General features: G+C 37.9%; 1 protein-coding gene across 1 annotated transcript in view; it reads right to left on the reverse strand.

Annotated features, from left to right (window-relative positions):
• PCSK5 (proprotein convertase subtilisin/kexin type 5) overlaps positions 1 to 22,216 on the reverse strand; it is a 320,193-nt gene that overhangs the window by 143,275 nt on the left and 154,702 nt on the right. The window contains exon 6 of the mRNA XM_055119708.1: positions 1,733 to 1,821. Coding sequence (XP_054975683.1) covers positions 1,733 to 1,821 — 89 coding nt within the window. The remainder of the gene's footprint in view (positions 1 to 1,732; positions 1,822 to 22,216) is intronic.

Below are 22,216 nucleotides of genomic sequence, written 5' to 3' on the forward strand. Positions count from 1 at the left end.
GCACTCAGGAATCATACCTGGCAGACTCAGGGGAACATGTAGGATGCAGAATATCAAACTCAGGTCAGCTGTTTGCAAGATAAATGCTTTCCCTGCTGTACTACTGCTTTGGCCCAGATTTCACATTTCGATTGATTACTTAATAGAATTTTTGACTAACTAGCAGAGTTAAATAATAAAATTCCAAATTAGTATAGACTATGTGCTTTGGGAAAGAATTTTTCAATAAGAAAACATGTCTTTTGCTTTTATCTGGGGCCCATATCCTCTGGTGCTCCAGAGATATTCCTAGGGATGCTGGGGGCAGATTCATGATGCTGCAGATCAACCTGGGGTGGTCACATGCGAGGCAACTGCCTTAAGCTCAGGATTATCGCTCCAGCCAGAAAAATTCAAGAATACTTGAAGCGAAAAAAATACTTGAAGAAACCATATCCTCTTTGTGATTTTAAAAATGTTTAGCTCTTTTTAAAATTATAATTTAGGTAACATGTTTACAATAGTTTTAACATGGATGGTCTTGATAGTTACTGCACCCCACTTCCACCTTGGTAACCAAAATCCTCCACCACTTTCCTTACGTGACTTCTAGTCCATCTCTTCATTCTTTCCCTCTCTGCCACTGTTTGCTCATCTCAATTTTGTAATCCAAGGCCAAGACTTTGCCATAATTCAATAAGATTATTCCTAAAAATATTTAACTTTTAATTTTGAAACTTGCAAGCATATAAAAATAACATGTAAAGATGATAATAACATTGCTACAATACTGACATCTGTTAACATTTTGTCACATTATCATATTATCTTTATATATCTATACCTCTATCTATCTATCTATCTATCTATCTATCTATCTATCTATCTATCTATCTGGAGAGAGAGTGCAGGGGCTAAGTGCTTGCCTTGCATGTAGCCAGCCCAGTGGATCTGATCCCGAGCACCCCCTATGGTCCATTGAACCCATACTCAACACTCAATACCAACAGGAGTGGCCCAAGCAAACTCCCTGCCAAACAAAAAATAAACACCCAAGGAACACTGCCTTTCCCCAAATGCATTTGGCCACTAGGATTTATATAAACTCTTCCGATGTTTCCTTCCACCTGCTTATGGTTGTGGCAACAGGCTACAGGGTAACTGGGAGTGTAAGTGTTTGCATCTATTAATGCCCATCCTGCTTTGCTTGAGTCCTTGTATATATTTCTACACATTTGAGTCCGTGTGTGTATATACATGTATAAATTGCTAACAGCAACAGTATCTCTACATGATTGGTCTATGAAAGGAAAGTCCAGCCATTTACCACTGACTTGCAATTAAAACAACTTTATGTAAAGCCCAAGGTAAAGAAAAAAAATCTGCCTTGACATTATTTCAAGATGCTCTTTTCCACAGAGATATTACTGCCGGGTGTTTATACTATCAGCCCTTCCTGAGCTAGGCACCAACTGAAAAGTTCAGTACAGATGTCAGCAAGCCATCTCATTAGTGGACATGTTTTTCGTGCCTGTTTGAAAGAAATGTCTCTGTTTGTAACACAGAAGGGTACGCATCAGAAGTCTTTAACTGAATTTAATAACAGATGTTAACATGGTCATTTTGCTGTCAGCCACAGTCGAACATTATTAGGCAAATATATGCCAGTATTTAGTTCAAAAAGGGTTCTGGAAACCAGTGAACATAAATCTCTTGGTTCATTCTGATATCGGCATAAGTTTGTTTCCCATACCTCCGATCTTGGCATTGAAAGCAATTCCAACTGTGCAGTGGGAGTTGTTTGCTGCGGCGGCCACTTCTCCCGCACAGCGGGTCCCGTGCCTGCAGGAAGAACACACACACCTTTCTAAAGCAAGACACTCCATTTCCACACACTCAACAACTCATTGCCACCACCTCGATTTCAAAGTGGAGAAGAATGTATCAAGCAGTGGGTGTTTCTGCAACTTCCTAAGCCCTTAGTCTTTCTATCAAAGACTTTTAACACTTCATCATATTCTATTTGGGATTATATTCCTAGCATGCTTTCCAACTTGATAATCTTGAAGCCTAAAATCCAATGAAGATTTGTTTCCTTGAATTTTCTAAACATCTACAGACCAATATGGTAATCATGAGTCAGCAAATGTGGTGATTGGGAAATGAAATGTAGCCAACATAATCACATTTTCATCTTTAACTTTAATTTTGAATTATGAAATTTTAGAATTAAAATGAATTAAGAATGAAGATATAAGAATCTACTTTGTAAACTATATATTTAAATACATGTCAAGTACTTGCAATGAAAATTTAACCTCTAAGCTGAAAAGTGCTACAAACACACAATGGATTGCAAAATTTTATGAAAAAATAAGAATATAAAAGATTCTTTTTTTATACCAACTATACCCAGAAATGCTTCATAATATATGCTATCAAAATTCATTGTACCTGTTTTTCGAATTTTATTTCTTTGTCAAATTTGGCTACTAGAAAACATTTTTCTGAATGATATTCCATTTTCTCTTGCCCTGTATTTGGCTCCTTTATCAGAGAACTCTTTTAACTGAAATTCTCAGATCAACTTACCCAAGAGAGGAAAAGAAATTTCATGTGTAAAGAACAATCTATTTGGAAAAGGTTATAAAAGAGTTACTGAGAATTCTAAGAAATGGCTGGGCACTCAGAATGATGACTGATATATGTCCTGGATGCAAAGGAGGGATGTGACAGCCAGTAGAGTGCATTTGTCACTTTATAAAAGAATCCACAAGCCAAGCTAAATGACAATATGAAGAACAGAGAAATACATCTCGAAAAATCCTCTTTTCAATTCTCTCATGATTCTATCTAACAATATCTTTCAAATATGTATTAATCATTCTTCTTTCCTGTTAATAACCTCTTCATGACTTTTGTCTATATTTCTTTGTAGTCTCCACTGTATCAGTTGCATATACATCCCCAAATTTGTTACTTGGAACAAAACAATCTTATTTGTAGCAAGCTGTCAGAGAAAGTATTCTGATGGAATGATTTTTATCCATTCCGATGGATGCTCTTCTATATTTGGCCCCACTACTTTAATGAGAAAAGTTGCCAATTTCTCTGTTTTCAGAAGTTTCTTACTTTAATCCTTCATTAGATCTTTATGGCCTATTAGTTCATGGTGTAAGCTATTTTTACTTAAAGTTAAAATTCACTTTATGAGTCTAGTATTCTTGTACATCATTAAATCAATTATTAATTAATACAGTTGTTCCTGGATCATACAGATCTCCTTCAAATTTTTGCTCTAACTTGTTTTTTGGCCCTACGTTATTTTAAAGCATCATTTCAAATGTTCAAGTGTATGTTGGTGTTTAATTGTGTGTTATATCAATTAATAATTTGTATTTCCCTGTGACAAAATAATATAATTTTTCTAAACCAGCAGTTTAAATTTTATGAGACACATAATGATCAGGTATGTGATCCATTTTTTATAAATGTTCAATGTACCTGAAAAAATATATGCTTGAGTTGTTTTACAAGTCCATTATATTAATTTTGTTGGTTATACTGTAGATTTGTTCATTTATCCTGCTGTTCTATCACTATTTAGAATGAAAATATTAAATCTTTCCAATGCAACAAACTATATGTTCACAGTAATCCTCAACAAGCTCTAAAATAAAAATTTAGATTGTATATCTGCTTCTTTGCTCCTTTTATACTTTCTAACATTATGTGTTCATGTCTGTCCTTAGAAACATAATATTTTTATAAGATAAAACAATCTTTGTCATCAGCACAATAGTAATCCTTTATATGAACTGTGCTTTTTCTTAAATTCACACTGATTTCCCCCATATTAGCTTTAATGTTATGTATTCTATATTAACTGGCTATCTTAGCTGTCTGAATATAGGACTTTTTCAACTCCTCTTAAGGGACACAAATTTCAAAATGTTTTAATTTTAGTCACCGTTCTCTTGATCACAAGTTCTTCATGAATATAGTTATGCATTAGATTATTAACTCAAGAAATTACCCATCACTTTTATTATTTTAAAGCATCATGTTTGTGTCAACTTGGAAATACATTCTTTGTCCTGTTTCTCTTTGGAGCTCATACTTCCCGACAGAAGCCATGATTTCCTGCTGGAGATGGTTTCCCCGTGTTTTTAGGCGAACTAGTCAGTACAGCCCCGTTTAAACTTTAATTTTCAGGAATTCTTTGTAGCTGATATGGAAAGCACATTGATCTTAGTGAACTGTTTGCTTCCAGCACCTTCCTGGAAGTACAGGAACCAGGACCCAATCAAGCAAATTTAAAATTGGGGCCCATAAATGACAAGAATTACAGTGGCAAATCCCATAAGAGTAGTAATTCTTTTTGTAACAAAAAAAGCAATTATTTGTTTCTCCTCCTGTCTTATCTCTTTCCAGATTGAGAAAGTCATGTATGTCTTCTGTCACTATGTGTATACTTTCCCTTTCCATAGCAGTTCATTGAAGATGTCTCAGGGGTTCTTATGCAGAACTCTTTTCTAACCCCATGGTACCAAGGCATTGTCTCCTGCCATTCTGCTTCTTTTAATATTTTTTTATTTTTAATTTTTTTTTTATTTTAATGAAATACCGTTAGATCCAATTATAGACTTACACACTTTCATGATTACGTTTCAGCCATACAATTGTCGAGTACCCGTCCCTCCACCGGTGTCCATTGTCCACCACCAATGTTCCCAGTATCCCTCCTGCCGTCCCGAACCCCCCCTGCCTCTGTGGCAGGCACATTTCCTTTATCTCTCTCTTTCCTTTTGGATGTTATGGTTTGCAATTGCAGGTAATAAGAGGCCATCATGTTCCATCTATAGTCTACCTTCAGCGCGCATCTCCCATCCCGAGCAAGCCCTCCAAGTATCCTTTGCTTGGTGGCCCCTTCTCTATCTCAGTGGTGTTCTGTAACTCTTTTCAAGTTCAGCTCTAGCTTAGCTAGACTCAGTTGTTCACATTGGAAAATTACTCTTGTCCAGCAAATGTAGACCTTTTTGGTCAATTTGAGTTTCTCAGAGAAGTCTCCTGGTAGTCTATTATTCCTACCATGTACTAAACGTTCTTTAGTATTTTCCTATAATTTTAGATGCAATGCCTTAGGAGAGATTTAACTGAATATTCTGTAAAAAAAAAATAGGAGAACAAGATTCTGTATTCCCGGAATGCAATAAAGCCCTTAAAAATTATATGCATCATTAGCATAGAGCAAAAATGTTTCTAAGTGAAAAACAGAGTGACTGTTTTCACATAAAAACATTTTTGTAAAGATTCCTGCATGTTGCTCTACATCATAATGTAAGAACCATTTTAGGAGAAAGGAAAGTATAATATCATTCTACTGCTGACACAAATATTTTAAATATCTACTAAACAGCATATTGCAGCATATTATAATTCAGAATACAAACTTCTGGCTTGATTACATTAAATCTGTCCACTCTCTTCAAATAACAATGACCATAACCCCAAGTAAAGTATCGGTCATCTTTAAAACTTTTTCAGGTTAGCTGAATTCAGTGTTTTGAATGGACTTAAAATAGTAAGATAGTGGTAGATGTGATGACCTGCGTGGGGATGTCAAGAAGATTCAGTTTCTCCTTTCTCCTTAAGAAAAAGGGTGGCTTCAAGGTTAATAGACACAAGGGCCAGGAATATTCCTTACTTGGAAGCCTGTCTCATGAGCTGGGGGAGAAGGTAAGAGAAGGGAGCACTAAGTCAATGTGGTTGGAGGACTTTTGGGGGATGGGAGATGAGTGCTGAAAGTACATAAAGGACCAAACATGATGACCTCTCAGTGTCTATATTGCAAACCATAATGCCCAAAAGTAGAGAGAGAGAAAGTTGGGGTGAAACTGTCTTCCATGGAGGCAGGGGGAGGGTGGAAAAGGGGGGGGTATACTGGGGAGATTGGTGGTGGGGAATGTGCACTGGTGGTGGGATGGGTATCTGATTACTGTATGATTGTAACTCAAACATGGAAGCTTGAAACTATCTCACAGTGATGAAAGAAAGAAAGAAAGAAAGAAAGAAAGAAAGAAAGAAAGAAAGAAAGAAAGAAAGAAAGAAAGAAAGAAAGAAAGAAAGAAAGAAAGAAAGAAAGAAAGAAAGAAAGGGAGGGAGGGAGGGAGGGAGGGAGGGAGGGAGGGAGGAAGGAAGGAAGGAAGGAAGGAAGGAGAGAGGAAGGAAGGAAGGAAGGAAGGAAGGAAGGAAGGAAGGAAGGAAGGAAGGAAGGAAGGAAGGAAGGAAGGGGGTGGCTTAAACAAATATATTCATTGATATCCATTAAACATAAAAGTCACAAAATAGACAAAAATCTGTTACAGATGTTTTTTCTTCACAGATTAGAGAGTTGATTATGAAAAGTATTTTCAGAATAAAGAAAAATATGTAGTCCAGAAAGCATGCTGAGAACAAAATATTTTATATTCATTTCCCATGTATCTAAACATAAAAATTATTAGTCAATTTTCACATAATATCCTTTGAGAACTAGCTATCTGTTTAGCATTCTTGCTTACGTTTATACTGCTAAGACTTACTTTTTCTGAGGCTTTTTAGGTGATAACTGAATTATGTAAATAATCTTAAATAATTAGTGATCATCTAAAATATAGAAGATAGAAACAAACTAAAAATTTTAAATGTGTCACTTCTCTGATTCTCTTAAGATACATCACTGTTGCCCTAGTAAGTATAACATTGTAATTTTACAGTTTTAACTTAAACAACTACTTTGGTTCCTAAAGAATATATTGAATTGAATATTTTGGCAGTCTTGCCAAAAACAGTAACAAGTCTCACAATGGAGATGTTACTGGTGCCCACTCGAGCAAATGGATGAACAATGACATGACAGTGACTACTTTTTCTTATTTGGAAAGAAAACAAAAAGACAGTGACATGACAGTGACTACTTTTTCTTATTTGGAAAGAAAACAAAAAATACTTCCTTCATTTACTACATTTCCTGTTCACAATAATAAACAAGTTAAAGACCTCAAGAAATTATACTGTGCTACATAATTGTGAAGAGGCAAAATCAGATTTTACAGTACCCATGAACTCATTTCTGTCCAATATTAGGCCTAGAACACAGGATGAAAATTCAAGGGATCTATTAGACCTTGTAAAGTGACAACATTATATTACATTCCTCATTTTGCTTTCCCCTCGTCCTAGACAACTGCTTGGTGAAAGTTTTCTGCCTATCAGGTGCTGCAAATGTAAATCCACAGTTCAGACTTACTGAAACACTGACAGTAAGTAAGACATGATGAGGGTCAGCAACAAACCCGACATCAGGGCACACGTAGGAACTATCCTAAGAAACTGGCCAGTGCATGGCTGCAGAGTCAGGATTACAACTGCCTGCAATCAAGCAAAGGCAAGGTAGAGAAAGACTTCCTGTTTCATCTTTTGTCTCTGTACACAAACATTTTCTGCTGTTTCTGAACTGCCTACCTTCCTGTGTATAGGCTTCTTTTCTCTTTGGATACCTAGTGTGCCTATTCTCTGACAGATGTGGGCATGCTCATTCTGAGTGGATAACTTCTCTCTGTCTATTTGCAAAGCCCGCAAGAAAGGAGAGCAGAGCCAAAGCGACATTATTCATGCATTCAGTACATCACTTAGGGCAGCTTGGTAACACTGCCATTTACATGTTCACTTCACATTCTCTATCAAAGTATTTAGCCCCTAGTCTCATATCAACCCTGTGAAAGAAATAACATAGGTATTATTTGTTTCAAAAAAAAAAAAGAAATTCACTAAGTCTGATGGTAATTCTGGAAGGTATCAAATGTAGCTGGGTCCTCTGGATCTTTCTATAATTCCTTTTCCTTATTCCAAACAAGATTCACAAAGTTCCACGTTCCCATGTCTTTGAATGACTGCCAAGGTTTCCTGACTTCTTTGCCTAATTCTCCAACATATTTTGTGACAAAGTGGCAATTTCATTCCTTTATTACTACTGATGACAAGATATCTGACAGTCTATTTTATAGACTCTCTATGCTACATAATTCTAGTTCAAGTTAGGGAAAAAAACTGGATGATCTTAAAAAATGCAAATTTATGTAAAAAGAGAACAGCTAGAAATGGATTATCACCCCACCTTCAGCAAAAATTTTACTGAAATTAAAAAACCTGTGTGGGGGGGTAAATTAAAGTTTTATTTATTTATTTATTTATTTTGCTTTTTGGCTCACACCCGACAATACCTAGGAGTTATTCCTGGTGTACTCAGGAATTACTCCTGGCGGTGCTCAGGGGACCATATGGGATGCTGGGAATCGAACCCGGGTTGGCCGTATGCAAGGCAAATGCCCTACCCACTGTACTATTGCTCCAGCCCCTAAAGTTTTTAAAAACCAAAATTAAGTCCCATTCAATTTTTTATTTTTGGCACTAAGTTTTTACAAATCAATTGTTATGGCAGATTCTAAAGTGATTGCGATCAACTTTAGTAGTCTTATTACAGAAAGGAGAGACTCAAGAGTACTTATCTAAAATAATTGCTGAAGGCTCAATGGTTGCATTCATCCCAAACTCATATATTTAAGTCCTAATTCCCAGTGTGGTAGTAGTTCAAAGATAAATATCTTGTGAAGGTAATTAGATCATGAGACTTGAGCCCTCATGATGCATTTAGTGCCTTTAAAAGAAGGGGCACAATACACCTATGGCTCTCTTCCCTCTCTCGTCTTTCTTCCTTCCCCTTACTCCCCTCCTCTCTCATGATCTAGGTTCCTGAAGTTCTTACCTATAGAATGTTATTTATACGGCAGGAAGACAGGCCTCACCAAACCAATCTGCCAGTATCTTGATCTTGAACTTTCTAGTCTAGTATAGCAAGTATGCTATAGGCAAGGGAAGAAAATTAAAACCATATTTTATAATATAGAGTTGCAACAGGTCACTACTGAGAATTAGCATAAAAATGTCTAAATAGTATTTTTTTTAAATAGAATACTTTTTAAGGCTCAGATTGTTAGTCTGACACACAGTTACACACGAAAGTGCAGGCGGAGGGGCAGGAGCAATAGTACAGTGCCTAGGGCATTTGCTTTGCACTTGGTTCGCCTGGGTTCATTCCCTGGCATACTAAACGGTCCCTGAGCAACTTGAAGAGTAATTTCTGAGTGGAGAGTCAGGAGTAACCCCTGAGCAGACGGGCATGACCCAAAAAGCCAAAAAAAAAAATGCAGGTGGAAATTGTAAACTCTGAATAAAGGCTTGTAGATTATATCAATGCCATTTCCACCCCCTGCATTTGGTTTAATTCCAATTCCCCACTTTTCGCCATCATTCCTTATTAGTAGTAGTTTCACTGGTGGAATCTAAAAGGTTAAAGGCTCTCTGTACTATTTTTTGCAACCTTTTTTGTTTGTTTGTTTTGAGCAACACCAAGGAGCCCAGGACTTACTTCTGGCTCTGTGCTCAGAGATCACTTCTGGCAGAACTGGGGATCAAACCCAGGTAAGCCCATGCGATACAAGGACCCAACCCACTGTAGTAGCTCTCCAGCTCAATTTTTGCAACATCTTTAGCTTATAATTGTTTCCAAAAAATGGCTTTAGGAAATTGTTACCGAATTCATACAGCTATTTTTGATGTTGATTACATTTCAGGGATAGTTTCAGTAAGAACTTAATTATTGATAATAAAATACATAAAACTCAAATAGTCAGTAAACTACTTCTTCTTTCTGTCCTTTTGTGTCTTCCCTGTTTCTTCTTAGAGCTCTGGCATTTTCCTTCCCCTCCTACTATTTCTTCTAGCCCCAGCCTAGGAAATCAGCTATTTGCTGGTAACTGAACTGCGTTTAAACTACTCTAATTCATGTACACAGGAATTAATAAATAATTATCAGAAAACCTACTTCATGCCTCACTTCTGTTGCTTTCCAAATACAATGTTTCACAGATAAAAGCACACACTGTATATATATATATATATATATATATATATATATATATGTATATATATATTGCTTTTTGGGTCACATCCAGCAATGCACAGAGGTTACTCCTGGCTCATGCACTCAGGAATTACTCCTAGTGGTGCTCTGGGGACCACATGGGATGCTGGGAATCGAGCCTGGGCCAGCTGCATGCAAGGCAAATGCCCTACCCACTTACTCCAGCCCCTGAACACATATATTCTTGACCAAAACAGTAATCACCGCCTAACTTACCTGACACTTGTCCAACCTTTATCTTAGAGATCACTGACATCAGAATATCAGAGAAAGATAGTGTTGGCTACTAGGCAACACTGCTCATGTTCAAATGAACACTAATTGGTAAGTTATCATGATCGTGGAAGCCACGGCCAGGACAAAGAAACATGGCATTGGCTTCTGAGAGCAGGCCCTGGAAATGTACTACTCCTTGCTCTGCCTTGGAAGCTACACTCATCGACTACAGAAAGAGATACCTTGCTAAGAGCAGAGCTTCTAAGTTAAAGGGATTCTCACGTCCGGCTTTCTCTTACAACTCAGCTGTTCTTGGGGCGCGGTCGATGGAGGAGATGCAGGCCATGATTCTGGAACTGATGAGTGCCGCTGTTAAGGGCAGCTGACACTTTCCTAATAGTGAGTTTTACTCGACTTTTCACTTCCACTGTGGCCTAATGAGTTCCATGAGTCTGACCAATTAAATCTAACACCACTTTTGGGAGTGGTGTGAAAGATATGCGTGTAATTACCAAGGACTGAGATACCTGCTAATGGAGGTTGATGTATCAGGCATTACAGGAATTTATGCACCAAGAGTTCTGGCTAGTGGCTGGTATTTGAGAAAAATGCTTGGTATGCAATATAAACAACTTTCTCCTCCTTACACCTGAACTGATTTTCCTGTAATTTGGTATCATCATAATTAAAAGAAAATTTCATAATTAGAACTCACTAAAGCATGAAATGTGCAGCATATACTGAGTGTATATGCTGAGAGACTAGAAAAAGATCTACAAAGATAATGAAAGAAATAATGAACTGTATCAAATTATATTCTTGATTTCATGTGGTCTATTTCTTCCCATATATATTTCTCTTTCTCCAAATGTATCCTGAAAACTACCTCATATAAATAATTATAAGTAGCAAAACCAAGAGAACAAAAGATTAAAAGACTGTATACTGACAGTATTTCAAATTTACCTGTCTGGTAAATGTAAGTAAATTCCCATTTTATGAATATATTATAATAATCCAATTAACTACACATAATGATACTATTCCAATGCACTGCTTCAGAATTAACTTTTCTGAATCATTCATTCAGCAAATATTGTGTACCTACTACATGTTGAGGAATATATGTGTCACAAAGTATCCAAGTTAGAAAAAGACATGGTATATATTTTGTCGAATTTCATTGGTCTGGAAATCTGGCCAAATAAGCAATTAATTCACAGGTCTATATTCATTTCACAACTATTTAATGATCCTCCTTCTATTTGCTTTAGCTAAAATATTCTAGTAGACACCATTTGATATCCATATATTGTGCAATAGGTTAAAATATTTATTGTTTTGCTTAATAACTGGCTAATAGACAATGGTGATATTATAAATGCTTGGCTTCACTTTGTTAGAGACTGCTTCCAGATCATGAACAAGCTGTCAAAACACTTCAAACTTGCTCTTATTTGGCAGGGAGTACAGATTTAAAATAGATGATTATTACACCCTCCTATTTGTCTGGAACACAGGTCAACTGTGCCCACAGAATTCTGACCCAGGACTGGCTTTGGTAGTTCACGCCAGCAGTTGAGAAGCTGAGTGGTGCTTGGTCTAGGGTTCCTCTGAAATCAGAGAAAACATTCCAAAATGAGAAAGAATTTATATATTCATTCAGTGGTTATCTTTTCAACCCAGACACGGCCAACCCCTCTGTTAACTGTAGCTATTCCTGGGTCTCTCTTCCAGAATCATTAGAACCATTTTCTCATGCATTGGAAGGTTGCTAACATTGAGGAAGGTAAAACCAGTAACTAATGAAAGCCTCCCTGAAAAGTCTACAGTTTCTCATAATTCCAAAATATTCATCCAACATTTTAGCATATACACATTCCATTCAAACAACCAGGAATGAATTTTCATTCTGATAGCATTTGCATGTGCTTATGAGCAGAAGTTGTCAAATATTTTCTGTAATGATCTGAATAGTAAATATTTTAGACTTTACTAAATTCTTTACCGTCTCTCTCACGTATTCTTTTTGTTTCCTCAACTCTTTGAGAATAGAAAAGCCATAAAACCATTTACTTTTTGCTAGAGTCACCAGGCAGATTGACCTATAGTATGTAGTTATGGAGCCTTTGTTATTTTAGGCATGAAGACTAAAGATTTGGATCTCCTTGGGAAGCAAAAGCACACTTTTCACTTCTCAACTTTCACATTCTATGGTTTGGTAGTAAATGCTGTTTTATTTAATTGAGAAAATATGTCTATTTGTGTATAACACATCCCCACTGTTTGAATATGCTCCATGTGAAAAACTGCTTAATATATTATTTATAAATTAGACACGAAATTAGTGGAGCTAAGGCTCACTCATTTACTACTTGACAGGTGGCTTCACCCAGGTTCTCTTATTTAATCTCTACAGTAATCCTGTCCTGCATGTACTTTTATTACCACTTTCTAGGTAAGGAAACTGATGAAGTGAAGTGTCTTATGAGTTAAATGACTTTGAGAAGAAAAATATGAATTCAACTTGAACCCTGAGGCTGGAGAGATAGGTAAGGCATTTATCTTGCATGTGGCCAACTCTGGTTTGACCACAAGCACCATAAATGATTCCCCCAAACACTGCCAGGAGTAATCCCTGAGTACAGAGCCAAAAATAAGCACAGACAGTTTGGACCCCCACAAACAAAATAAGCAAACAAACAAAAGTGACTTGAGCCCAGATCTTCTAACACCAAATCCAATTGTTTGCACATCAATAACTGAACAATGTTTTTACAGAAGAACGTGAGGCTCTACAAAATAATAAATACACACATCATACACATATATGTACAATAATATCATATCATATATATCATCTCTATTTATATTTTATATAATCTCATAATATATCTTATATAAGAGTCTCTTGCTGCCTGGCTGTCTTCACCAGGGCCCCTTGGAGGGGGTGGGTTGAGTCTCCCTCCCCACCCCGAGCAGAGCCCCCACAGCTAAAGACCTCCGGAGCCCAGTCACAGCCAAGCTCAAGGCCCCTCTCCACATGTTCAGACGAGCCTCACACATGAAGGAACCAGCAGAGGAACCCAGATATGTGGGACCCAGGGCTGAGATCTCCAAGTCTGCTCAGATAGGGACTGGGCCTCTTCTGCCCAGGTCCCCCATTTTCCAGTAGCTAGGCAGTCACACCCACAAACTGCCCTGGCGCCGTGTAATCCCATCAACGGCCAACATCCAGAGACTATAAAACCAAGCTCCCGGAGCAACATCTTATAGCCTAGTTCTCCCTCTCGGAGAACCTGGCAAGCTACCAAGAGATTCTTGCCTGCATGGGAGAGCCTGGCAAGCTCCCTGTGGCGTATTCATATGCCAAAACCAGTGACAATGATATGTCGCATTCCTCTGACCCTGAAAGAGCCTCCAACAGGGCATTGTTGGGAAGGACGAGTAAAGAGATGCTTCTAAAACCTCAGGGCTAGGACGAATGGAGACATTACTGAGACTTCTGGAGAAAATCGATGATCAAGGGGATGATGATGATGATATAATATCAACTACATATATAACAATATAGGACTAGAATAAAGTAACAAACACTGGTGACCTTTCTAAAACATTACTCAGGAGTTATGTCTTTGAAGCTACTTGGTTCTTATTACCAGGATATTATAATTATTAGGTTTCCTAACTAAGCAAGTGAAAAGGATATTCACAAGTGGTCCTATCACTACTGACATTACTGCTGACTTAAGAATTCCTGTTCCTTTTCAATGCCAGAACTTTACATGTCTTACACATCAAATGCCAATAATATCAAGCAAAGGACTTCCAAAAGATGCAGAATTTCACACAATCAATTAAATCATATTTGAAAATAACCAATAACACTGAAATGCAGTGATGAGAAAAGATCCAGAAGATTTAATCAAAATGAGCAAAGACAATCAATGAGAAGGGGTACATTTCAGTAGCTTTAAGGGAGAAAAAAAATTAATAAAACTATTCCAGATGGCCTTGGGAAAACTGATAAATATTTTTACAAACAGCCTTTTCATGACTCTATTAAAATTCAAATTTCAAAATATTACAGAAAAAGACAATTTTAAAAACATGATTCATTTTTGCTTGACATAGGAATGGCTATGGCTGTCTCTTCAGTTACATAATAAACTGTCTGAATTTAATTTTATTTCTAAACTATTTAAGATAAAATACCATCTGAGCTGTTCATTAAGTGCCTGTGTCCCCAATTTAAATGCCATTCACTTTGAATGTTTTGTCCCAGTAAGGCCCATTTAGGCCATGGATGTGTCCTTCAGATGCTGCCTCTCCAAACCAGGAAGGTTGTGCAGTGAGTAAGACAATGAGAAACTTGGTGTCCTCTGATGAGAGTACAGAAGGGATCCCGGGGGCAAGTCACTGCCATGTCTGGAACTGGCTTGCCACCTTGACCATCAATGTATATTCAAGGAAAGTCCTTTTCCACATGCCAAATGCCTGTTTCTCAAATCATTGGGATGCAAATGTTGTTTATACCAACAGTCAAAGAAGTCACATTTCCCCGAAATGAAATGCAATGTGAGAATCGAAAATGGCAGGCCCTTAATTGCATGCTCAGCATCAGTAAGACTCCCCCTGAAGTGTTAGGCAGTTTCCTAAGTTGAGGATAAGGATCTGATTTCCTTAGTTGACACATTACATGCTTTTGAGATGGGTGAGACCACACTTAAAGACACAGGGTCAGCTGATGGCTGGAAGCCACTGTGTCTGGTTTTCTTTATTAAAATTAGACATTGGGACACAGAGAGACTCCATTTCATGCCCTGGAAAGAAATTTGTTCACAGAACTACACAGAGAAATGTTTGAGAACCAGAATCACAGTCTTTCTTGAGCTCATATCTTATACATCTTAAAGTAGAAAAAAACAAACCTATAGATTAATGCTACTGCAGTTTTATTCTAGCTTTGACTTCTGAAACAATAAAACAAAAATAATTATCATAGATCTAAACTTTTATAGCATTTATTTATAATTTTCTTCATTATCTCTCCTTCGGAACAAACAGTTTGAAAAGGCCGTGTAAGTGACAATCTCAGAAATGAAAAATCCATATAGCACAACTAATGTTTTCCAGTGGGAATTTTTCAACTAGCCCCAATCTCTTTGTCTCCATGTTATTCTTTTCCTGTTGGGCTGCTGATCACTGAAATCAACAAACATTTCCTTGCAACACTGGATGGCAGTGCCCATCACCGGGACTGCAGGTGGATAGCCAGGAAGGCATTATGGTCCACTTAAATTGCAACAGGGTAAGGAACTTTGTAAAAGGTGGAAAAGAGATTTAAATTGCTTAGTTAGAAGAGGAGCTGCTGAACACTGCATGTGTCCAGTGACCATTAGTCAATAGCTGAGACACAATCATCAAACTGTGCCCCTTTCAAAGGGAGAAAAAGGGAAATGATTTGGCAAACATTTCCTTTCCTCTCGCTCCGCCACTTTGAAATGGAAGAATTCTGGGTTCTTGCTGTTAACCAAATGGCATTTACAGCTCTCAGTTGGCATGGGGCAGCTGAGAATCTAAAATGAGGAATGCTTATTCCATTTCCATTTCCATGGAAACCAGTCACCAACTGGTGAAAACAAGGTAGATCAAATTTTTGAACAAGAATGTTGAAACAATCAGTGTTTTAAAACTTCTCTTTTGTATCAATATGAACAGTGCAGCATAATCTCAGGAACAAAGAGATAAGCAAGCCATCACTGCTTTATGTTGCAATGCACACTATTTTATGTTGTACAATCATAATAATTATTGTGTTTGCCTGGGTTTTTTTTGAGGGAAGGAGTCATTCTTAGAAGGCTGAATGATTGCAAACCAATAAATGCTTCAGCAAAGTGTGAAAATTTACTGAGTTTTTATGAGCTTTTATTGTCTAGAAAATTTGGGGTTCACCTATCAAATGAATAAAAAAAATGCAGTAGGTTGCAGAGATAGGATGGATGAAGATCAATTTTCTTGAAGCTATTTATTTAAATGGACACTTTCTTTAACTGTACTGTGAAAATTCCACTCTAAGCACAGAAATAACCAGTTGCAACTGGAGCCGTTGCCCATGGTTCTTCCATACACTTTGTTTTCCAAGAGAATTTCAAACTCATCCCCTTCCCTGCCGCCCTTGCTCCAATTCCAGATCCTATTTCCATTGTTTGCACATTTCAAATTAAGTGTTCTAAGTTAGGTGGAAATAATTTTCCCCAGAGAAATAAAAGGATGAAAAGTATCAACAATTCCTTCCACCAGCTGCTGTCTCCAGGCCCCCCGATGACATAACTTCACAGTCAGCATATTCTACAAGTGACACGTAGGGCCAGTAGAATGCCCTGAACATCCAGATGCCTTCTCTGTGGTTCTCACAGCAAACTGCAAGTAGTCATTTTAGTCTTTACATTATATACCAGAGACAATTAAGTAACCAGTAACATTAAAAAAAATTGTTCATTACTCTTCCAATCATTTTAGCTTCTTTCCTTTTTTCAGACTTGGATGTTCTCAGTGCTCTTGCTCAGCCAACCCTTCTCATTTCTATCCAGAGCCCCATAACAAAATCACCATGTCTATCTCCTGTCTCATTACCTCCAATCTTTTCATATTAATAGAAGACAAGCACGTGGAAATATCAGGCCTCAACTAGCATGATTTCTTTGAGTACACAGCACATTTATGACCAATTATTTCTATTTTTTCAGCTAAATGCTAAACTTGAAGCTGCTTCTTATGTTGGTCCCATTGTTTCTGATTTATTTCTTTCCTACTGATACTACTGAAGAGGTTTGATTTGAATTTTTCATGATCAGAATTATAATTAATAAATAAGAACACATGGGCAGTCAAAGTTACAGTGCAGTGGGTAGAGCATGTGCGATGCACACAGCAGGCCTAAATTCAATCCCCAGGATCCCATCTGTTCCCCCACCCCCATCTGAATTCAGAGCCAGGAACGAGCCCTGAGTGAGCCGGGGGGAAGCTGACCTCACAAAAAGGGAATTACAATAGTCATGATAACTGTAGCCTGTATTATAAGGTAGGGAGCCTAAATTTCATTGGTTTTAAACCTTTCAGGAAATTATGTCAAATGTTTACGCATCAGAAAGTATAGATATGAGTCATTTTCACCTTTACATCCTAAAATTATTGGCTATTTTTTAAGCTTATATATGACTTAATTCACATTCTTATTTTAAGAATGGAGAGTATATATCACCTGAAATCTAAAACTAACAACCCCCCCTCCAAAAAAATAACCTCTAAATAAAAGGTTAATTTATTATCTTCTTTCTGATGATTAACAATACAAATCAGTTAACATTAAAAAGTACAAGGCCAGGTAAAGTAGTATTTTTCTTGGTAAATTGTGCTCGTTTTGAGAAGCTAATATGCCCTTTAGTATAAAGAGAAGTTTCTTTTTCCTATTACTGAAACTGATATTTATGATCATTTCAGACAAACAGAAATGAGCACAGAAGTAGCAGTTAGAGAAAATTTACACAGTTATCCAGAATATTCAAATGAAATAACATGTTATTTAAAATGTATTTCTGAAATTTCTTTTAGATTCTTCAACCATAACAGTTGAATATTCTGGATTTTGTCACCCTTATCCTTCACTGGTTTTCTTAAGTAAAACAGTAGCAATAATCTTGCTATGGAACAAGAACAAAATAATACTCAGTGTCAAACCAGATTAAATTAGTAATAATCACTGCAGATTTCAATAACATCTTTTATTTAATAATAAAATTCAGCACAGGGTAGAATCATAATGTAATCTCTTTTCTGAGTGCCTACCATCTACTAGTCTTGTGTGAATGAAGCATGCTGCTTTAAGACAGCTGTAAAAAATATATACAGTGAAAACCACAAAGTAATATCAGATGAATTAAGTGTTACACTAAAAACTAGGGGACATATTATCAATTCTTTCCAGACCTGCATGGACCTGGTCATAAAGTATTTGAAGATAGAGGTAAATAACATCCAGATTTAAAAGAAGAGGCTCTAGGGGAAGGAAGAAATGTCTCATTTTTCCTCTTTAGAGAAAAGGAAAAAAAAATAAAGGAAACGATTACACAAGAAGATAGCTTTTATTTCAGAGCTGCTAAGGAGCTTGCTAAAAGTGAAGACATTCCTAGTCACTGCACACATCCTCCCAGTATATCCCTAACACCAGCACAGACCCAACCCAAATGCTGCCCTCTGTCAGCCCTCCTGAGCCTTCCACCTCCCTCCAGAGAGTGGAAAGGCTGATTCCTCTGGCTGGGGGCTATGCTTTGCAACAGTTTGCTTTGCAATCAATAAACAAAACTTTTTGCTTCGGATAAAATTTTAAAATAGATTTGAGGGGGATGCCATGGCCAGGGGGACATGGCCCAGGGTTGATGCAGCTATGAGCAGGCTGGGTGGTGCTGGGGACCACCAGAACTAAACCCAGGAGTGGTCTGGGCACTCTGTGATGATGGGGATGGAATGAAGGCCTCCTACACATGACCTATGCTCTCCGCCCCTGGAGTGACCTCTCCAGTCCATGAAAATAGTTTTAAAAGGAGACTGGTTTGGCCGAGGGAGAGGGACACCAGAGATGTACAAACTTAACCTAGGGGTCCATGGAATACTTTTAGAAAATCAGCGGTCTCTAAATACTATTCTGTTGAATGGTTTGTTCTCATTGTTATACTGTCTTAGTTATGTGATGGGTTAAATGCTAAATTTCTATATACCACATTAAATATAATCAAATTGCAGACATCGAATACCTGGTAGGTATTCAAAGTCATTTCTGTGTGAAACTATATACCTCTCAAAAAGCACAAAACTCTCAAATAAGAACATTATTTTGCCAATTAGAAAGTGTGCATAGCTCTGACCACAGTGTTCAAAAAAAAAAAAAAAACCCAGCATGTAATATCATGCTTTAAAAATCTGGATGCTTTGTTTAAGACAAAATTCATGAGTTCCAGAAGCAGATTTTTCATCATCAGCTACAGAAATATGTCTGGAATTTTATTTCTTACTTTAAGAAAAGTGAGGGTACCAATAAGACCATCTTATTTTAGGTTCGTTACTGCAAATGACTGAAATAAACAAAGAATTTACTAAAAGGATATCAGGAAATTAGAAAAATTGGGAACACTGGACATACAAGGTTGAAAGTAGGGAGTCGAGAAAAAGCCCAAGTTGCAAAGCAAAGGGGTGAGAAAACACGAGCAAGTGAGTGAGTGTCCGCACAGCTTCTGACATAGATTCCAGACCCTCTGGCTTATTCTACTCAGCATAATGCTGTCCACTTTTACTTAAGTTGCCACAGACTATCCTGCCATGATTTTTTAAATAAGACAAATACATTTGTTTAATATGTTTTCTTTTTACAGTGGAAAGGCAAGTTTGATGTAGTTATTGTCATTTTTTAAAAATAACTGTGAGGTACAGTTACACTTACAAACTTCCATGATTACCTTTCAGTCATACAATGATCGAGTGACCATCACTCCACCAGTGCCCATTTTCCACCACCAATGTTCTCAGTATCCCTCGTGCCACCCACCCCCACCTAGAGCCCCTCTGGCACAATTACTTTCATTCTATCTCCTTTTGGGTGTTATAGATTGCAATACAGGTACTAAGTGGTCATCATGTTCAGTCATTAGTCTACTTTCAGCACACATCTCCCACCCCGAGCAAGCCCTCCAAGTATCATTTACGTGGTGGTCCTTTCTCTACCTCAATTGCCTTTTCCCCAGCATGTAAGGCCAGCTTCCAAGCTATGAAGTGATCCTCTTGGCCCTTACCTCTACTATCCTTTGGTGTTAATCTCCCATTATGTTACTTTATATTCCACAAATGGATGGAGTTATTCTATATCTATTCTCTCTCTCTCTGACTCATTTCACTTAATACGATACTATGCATATTGATCCACTTACATGCAAATTTCATGACTTAATCTTTTCTAACAGCTGCATAGTATTCCATTGCATAGATGTACCAAAGTTTCTTTAACCAGTCATTTGTTCTAGGACACTCAGGTTTTTTTCCAGATTCTGGCTACTGTAAACAGTGCTGCAATAAACACACAAGTCAGATATCATTTCTACTGTAATCTTTTGTATCTCCAGGATATATTCCCAGAAGTGGTATTACTGGGTCAAATCAGAGCTCAATTTCTAATTTTTTGAGAAACATCCATATTGTTTTCCAAAAGGGCTGAACCAGTTGGCATTAACACCATGAGTGAATGAGAAGGAGAGTCCCCTTCTCTCCACATCCACGCTAACACATGTTGCTTTTGTTCTTTTGGATATGTGCCAATCTCTGTGGTGTGAGCTGATATCTCATTGTTCTTTTGATCTGCATCTCCCTGATGATTAGTGATGAAGAGCATTTTTTATGTGCCTTTTGGCCATTTAAATTTCTTCTTTTCTGTTCATTTCATCACCTCATTTTCTGATGGGATTGGATGTTTTCTTCTTGTAGAGTTCAACCAGTGCCTTGTATATCCTTGATATCAACCCCTTATCAGATGGGTATTGGGTAAATATCCTTTCCCATTCTATGGACTGTCTTTGTATTCTGGTCACTGTTTCTTTTGAGGTACAAAGGCTTCTTAGTTTAAGACAGTCCCATTGTTTACCTCTATTTCCACTTGCTTGGTCAGCGGAGTTTCATCTTTGAAGATACCTGTAGTTTCAGTGTCGTGGAGGGTTTGGCCAACCTTATCTTCAATGTACCTTATGGATTCTTGTCTGATGTTGAGGTCTTAAATCCACTTTGATCTGGCTTTTGTGCATGGCATTAGGTAGAGATCTGAGCCCATTCTTTTGTGTGTTGCTGTCCAGTTTTGCCAGCACCATTTGTTAAAGGGGCTTTGCTTGCTCCAATTCACATTCCTTGCTCCGTTACCAAAGATTAGAGGATCATATATTTGAGTGGTGCAGAGTCTCCTGCCCCTGCACCTGGCTGTCTTCACTGGGGCCCCTTACAGGGGGGCAGGTTGAGTTTCCCTCCCTGCCCTGAGCAGAGCCCTGGCAGTCAAAGACCTCTGGAACCCAGTCAGAGCCATGCTCAAGGCTACTGTCCACATGCTTGGATGAGCCTCATGAATGAAGGAACCGGCAGAGGAACCCAGGTGTGCGGGACCCAGGGCTGAGACCTCCAAGCCCACTCAGATTGGGACTGAGCCTCTTCCACCCAGATCTCCCATTTTCCATTAGCTAGGCAGTCACACCCACAAACCCGGGCACAGTGTAATCCCATCAATGGCCAAGACCCAGAGAATATAAGGCAATGCTCCCAGATGCCGCACGGCCACAAATTGTCTAGTTCTCCTTCTCGAAGAACTCGCCAAGCTACCAAGAGTATCCTGCCCACACAATAGAGCCTGGCAAGCTCCCCATGGCATATTTAACATGCCAAAAATAGTAACAATGATGGGTCTCATTCTCCTAACCCTGAAAGAGCCTCCAATACAGCAACGTTGGGAAGGATGAGTAAAGAGAGGCTGCTAAAATCAGGGCTAGGATGAATGGAGACATTGCTGGCGCCCGCTAAAGCAAATCAATGAACAACAGGATGACAGTGATACAGTGATATTTGAGGATGTGTGTGTAAGGATATTCAACCCTGTTCCATTGGTCTGCGGCTCTGTCTTTGTTCCAACACCATGCTGTTTTTATTATTAAGGCTCTGTAGTAGAGTTTAAGTTGGGGAAGGTGATGCCTCCTATCTTGCTTTTTCCCTCTAGAATTGCTTTGGCTATTCATGGGGGCTTATTGTTTCATATGAATTTCATGAGTGTTTGCTCCATGTCTTTGAAGAATGTCATGGGTATCTTTATAGGGACTACATTGAATTTGAGTATTGCCATTTTGACAATGTTACTCCATGTGTTTCCATTTCCTTGTTCCTCTTTTACCTTGAAGTAGCATTTTGTAGTTTTCTTTA

The sequence above is a fragment of the Sorex araneus genome, chromosome 1 (assembly GCF_027595985.1).
Source record: "Sorex araneus isolate mSorAra2 chromosome 1, mSorAra2.pri, whole genome shotgun sequence".
In the NCBI taxonomy this organism is placed as follows: domain Eukaryota; kingdom Metazoa; phylum Chordata; class Mammalia; order Eulipotyphla; family Soricidae; genus Sorex; species Sorex araneus.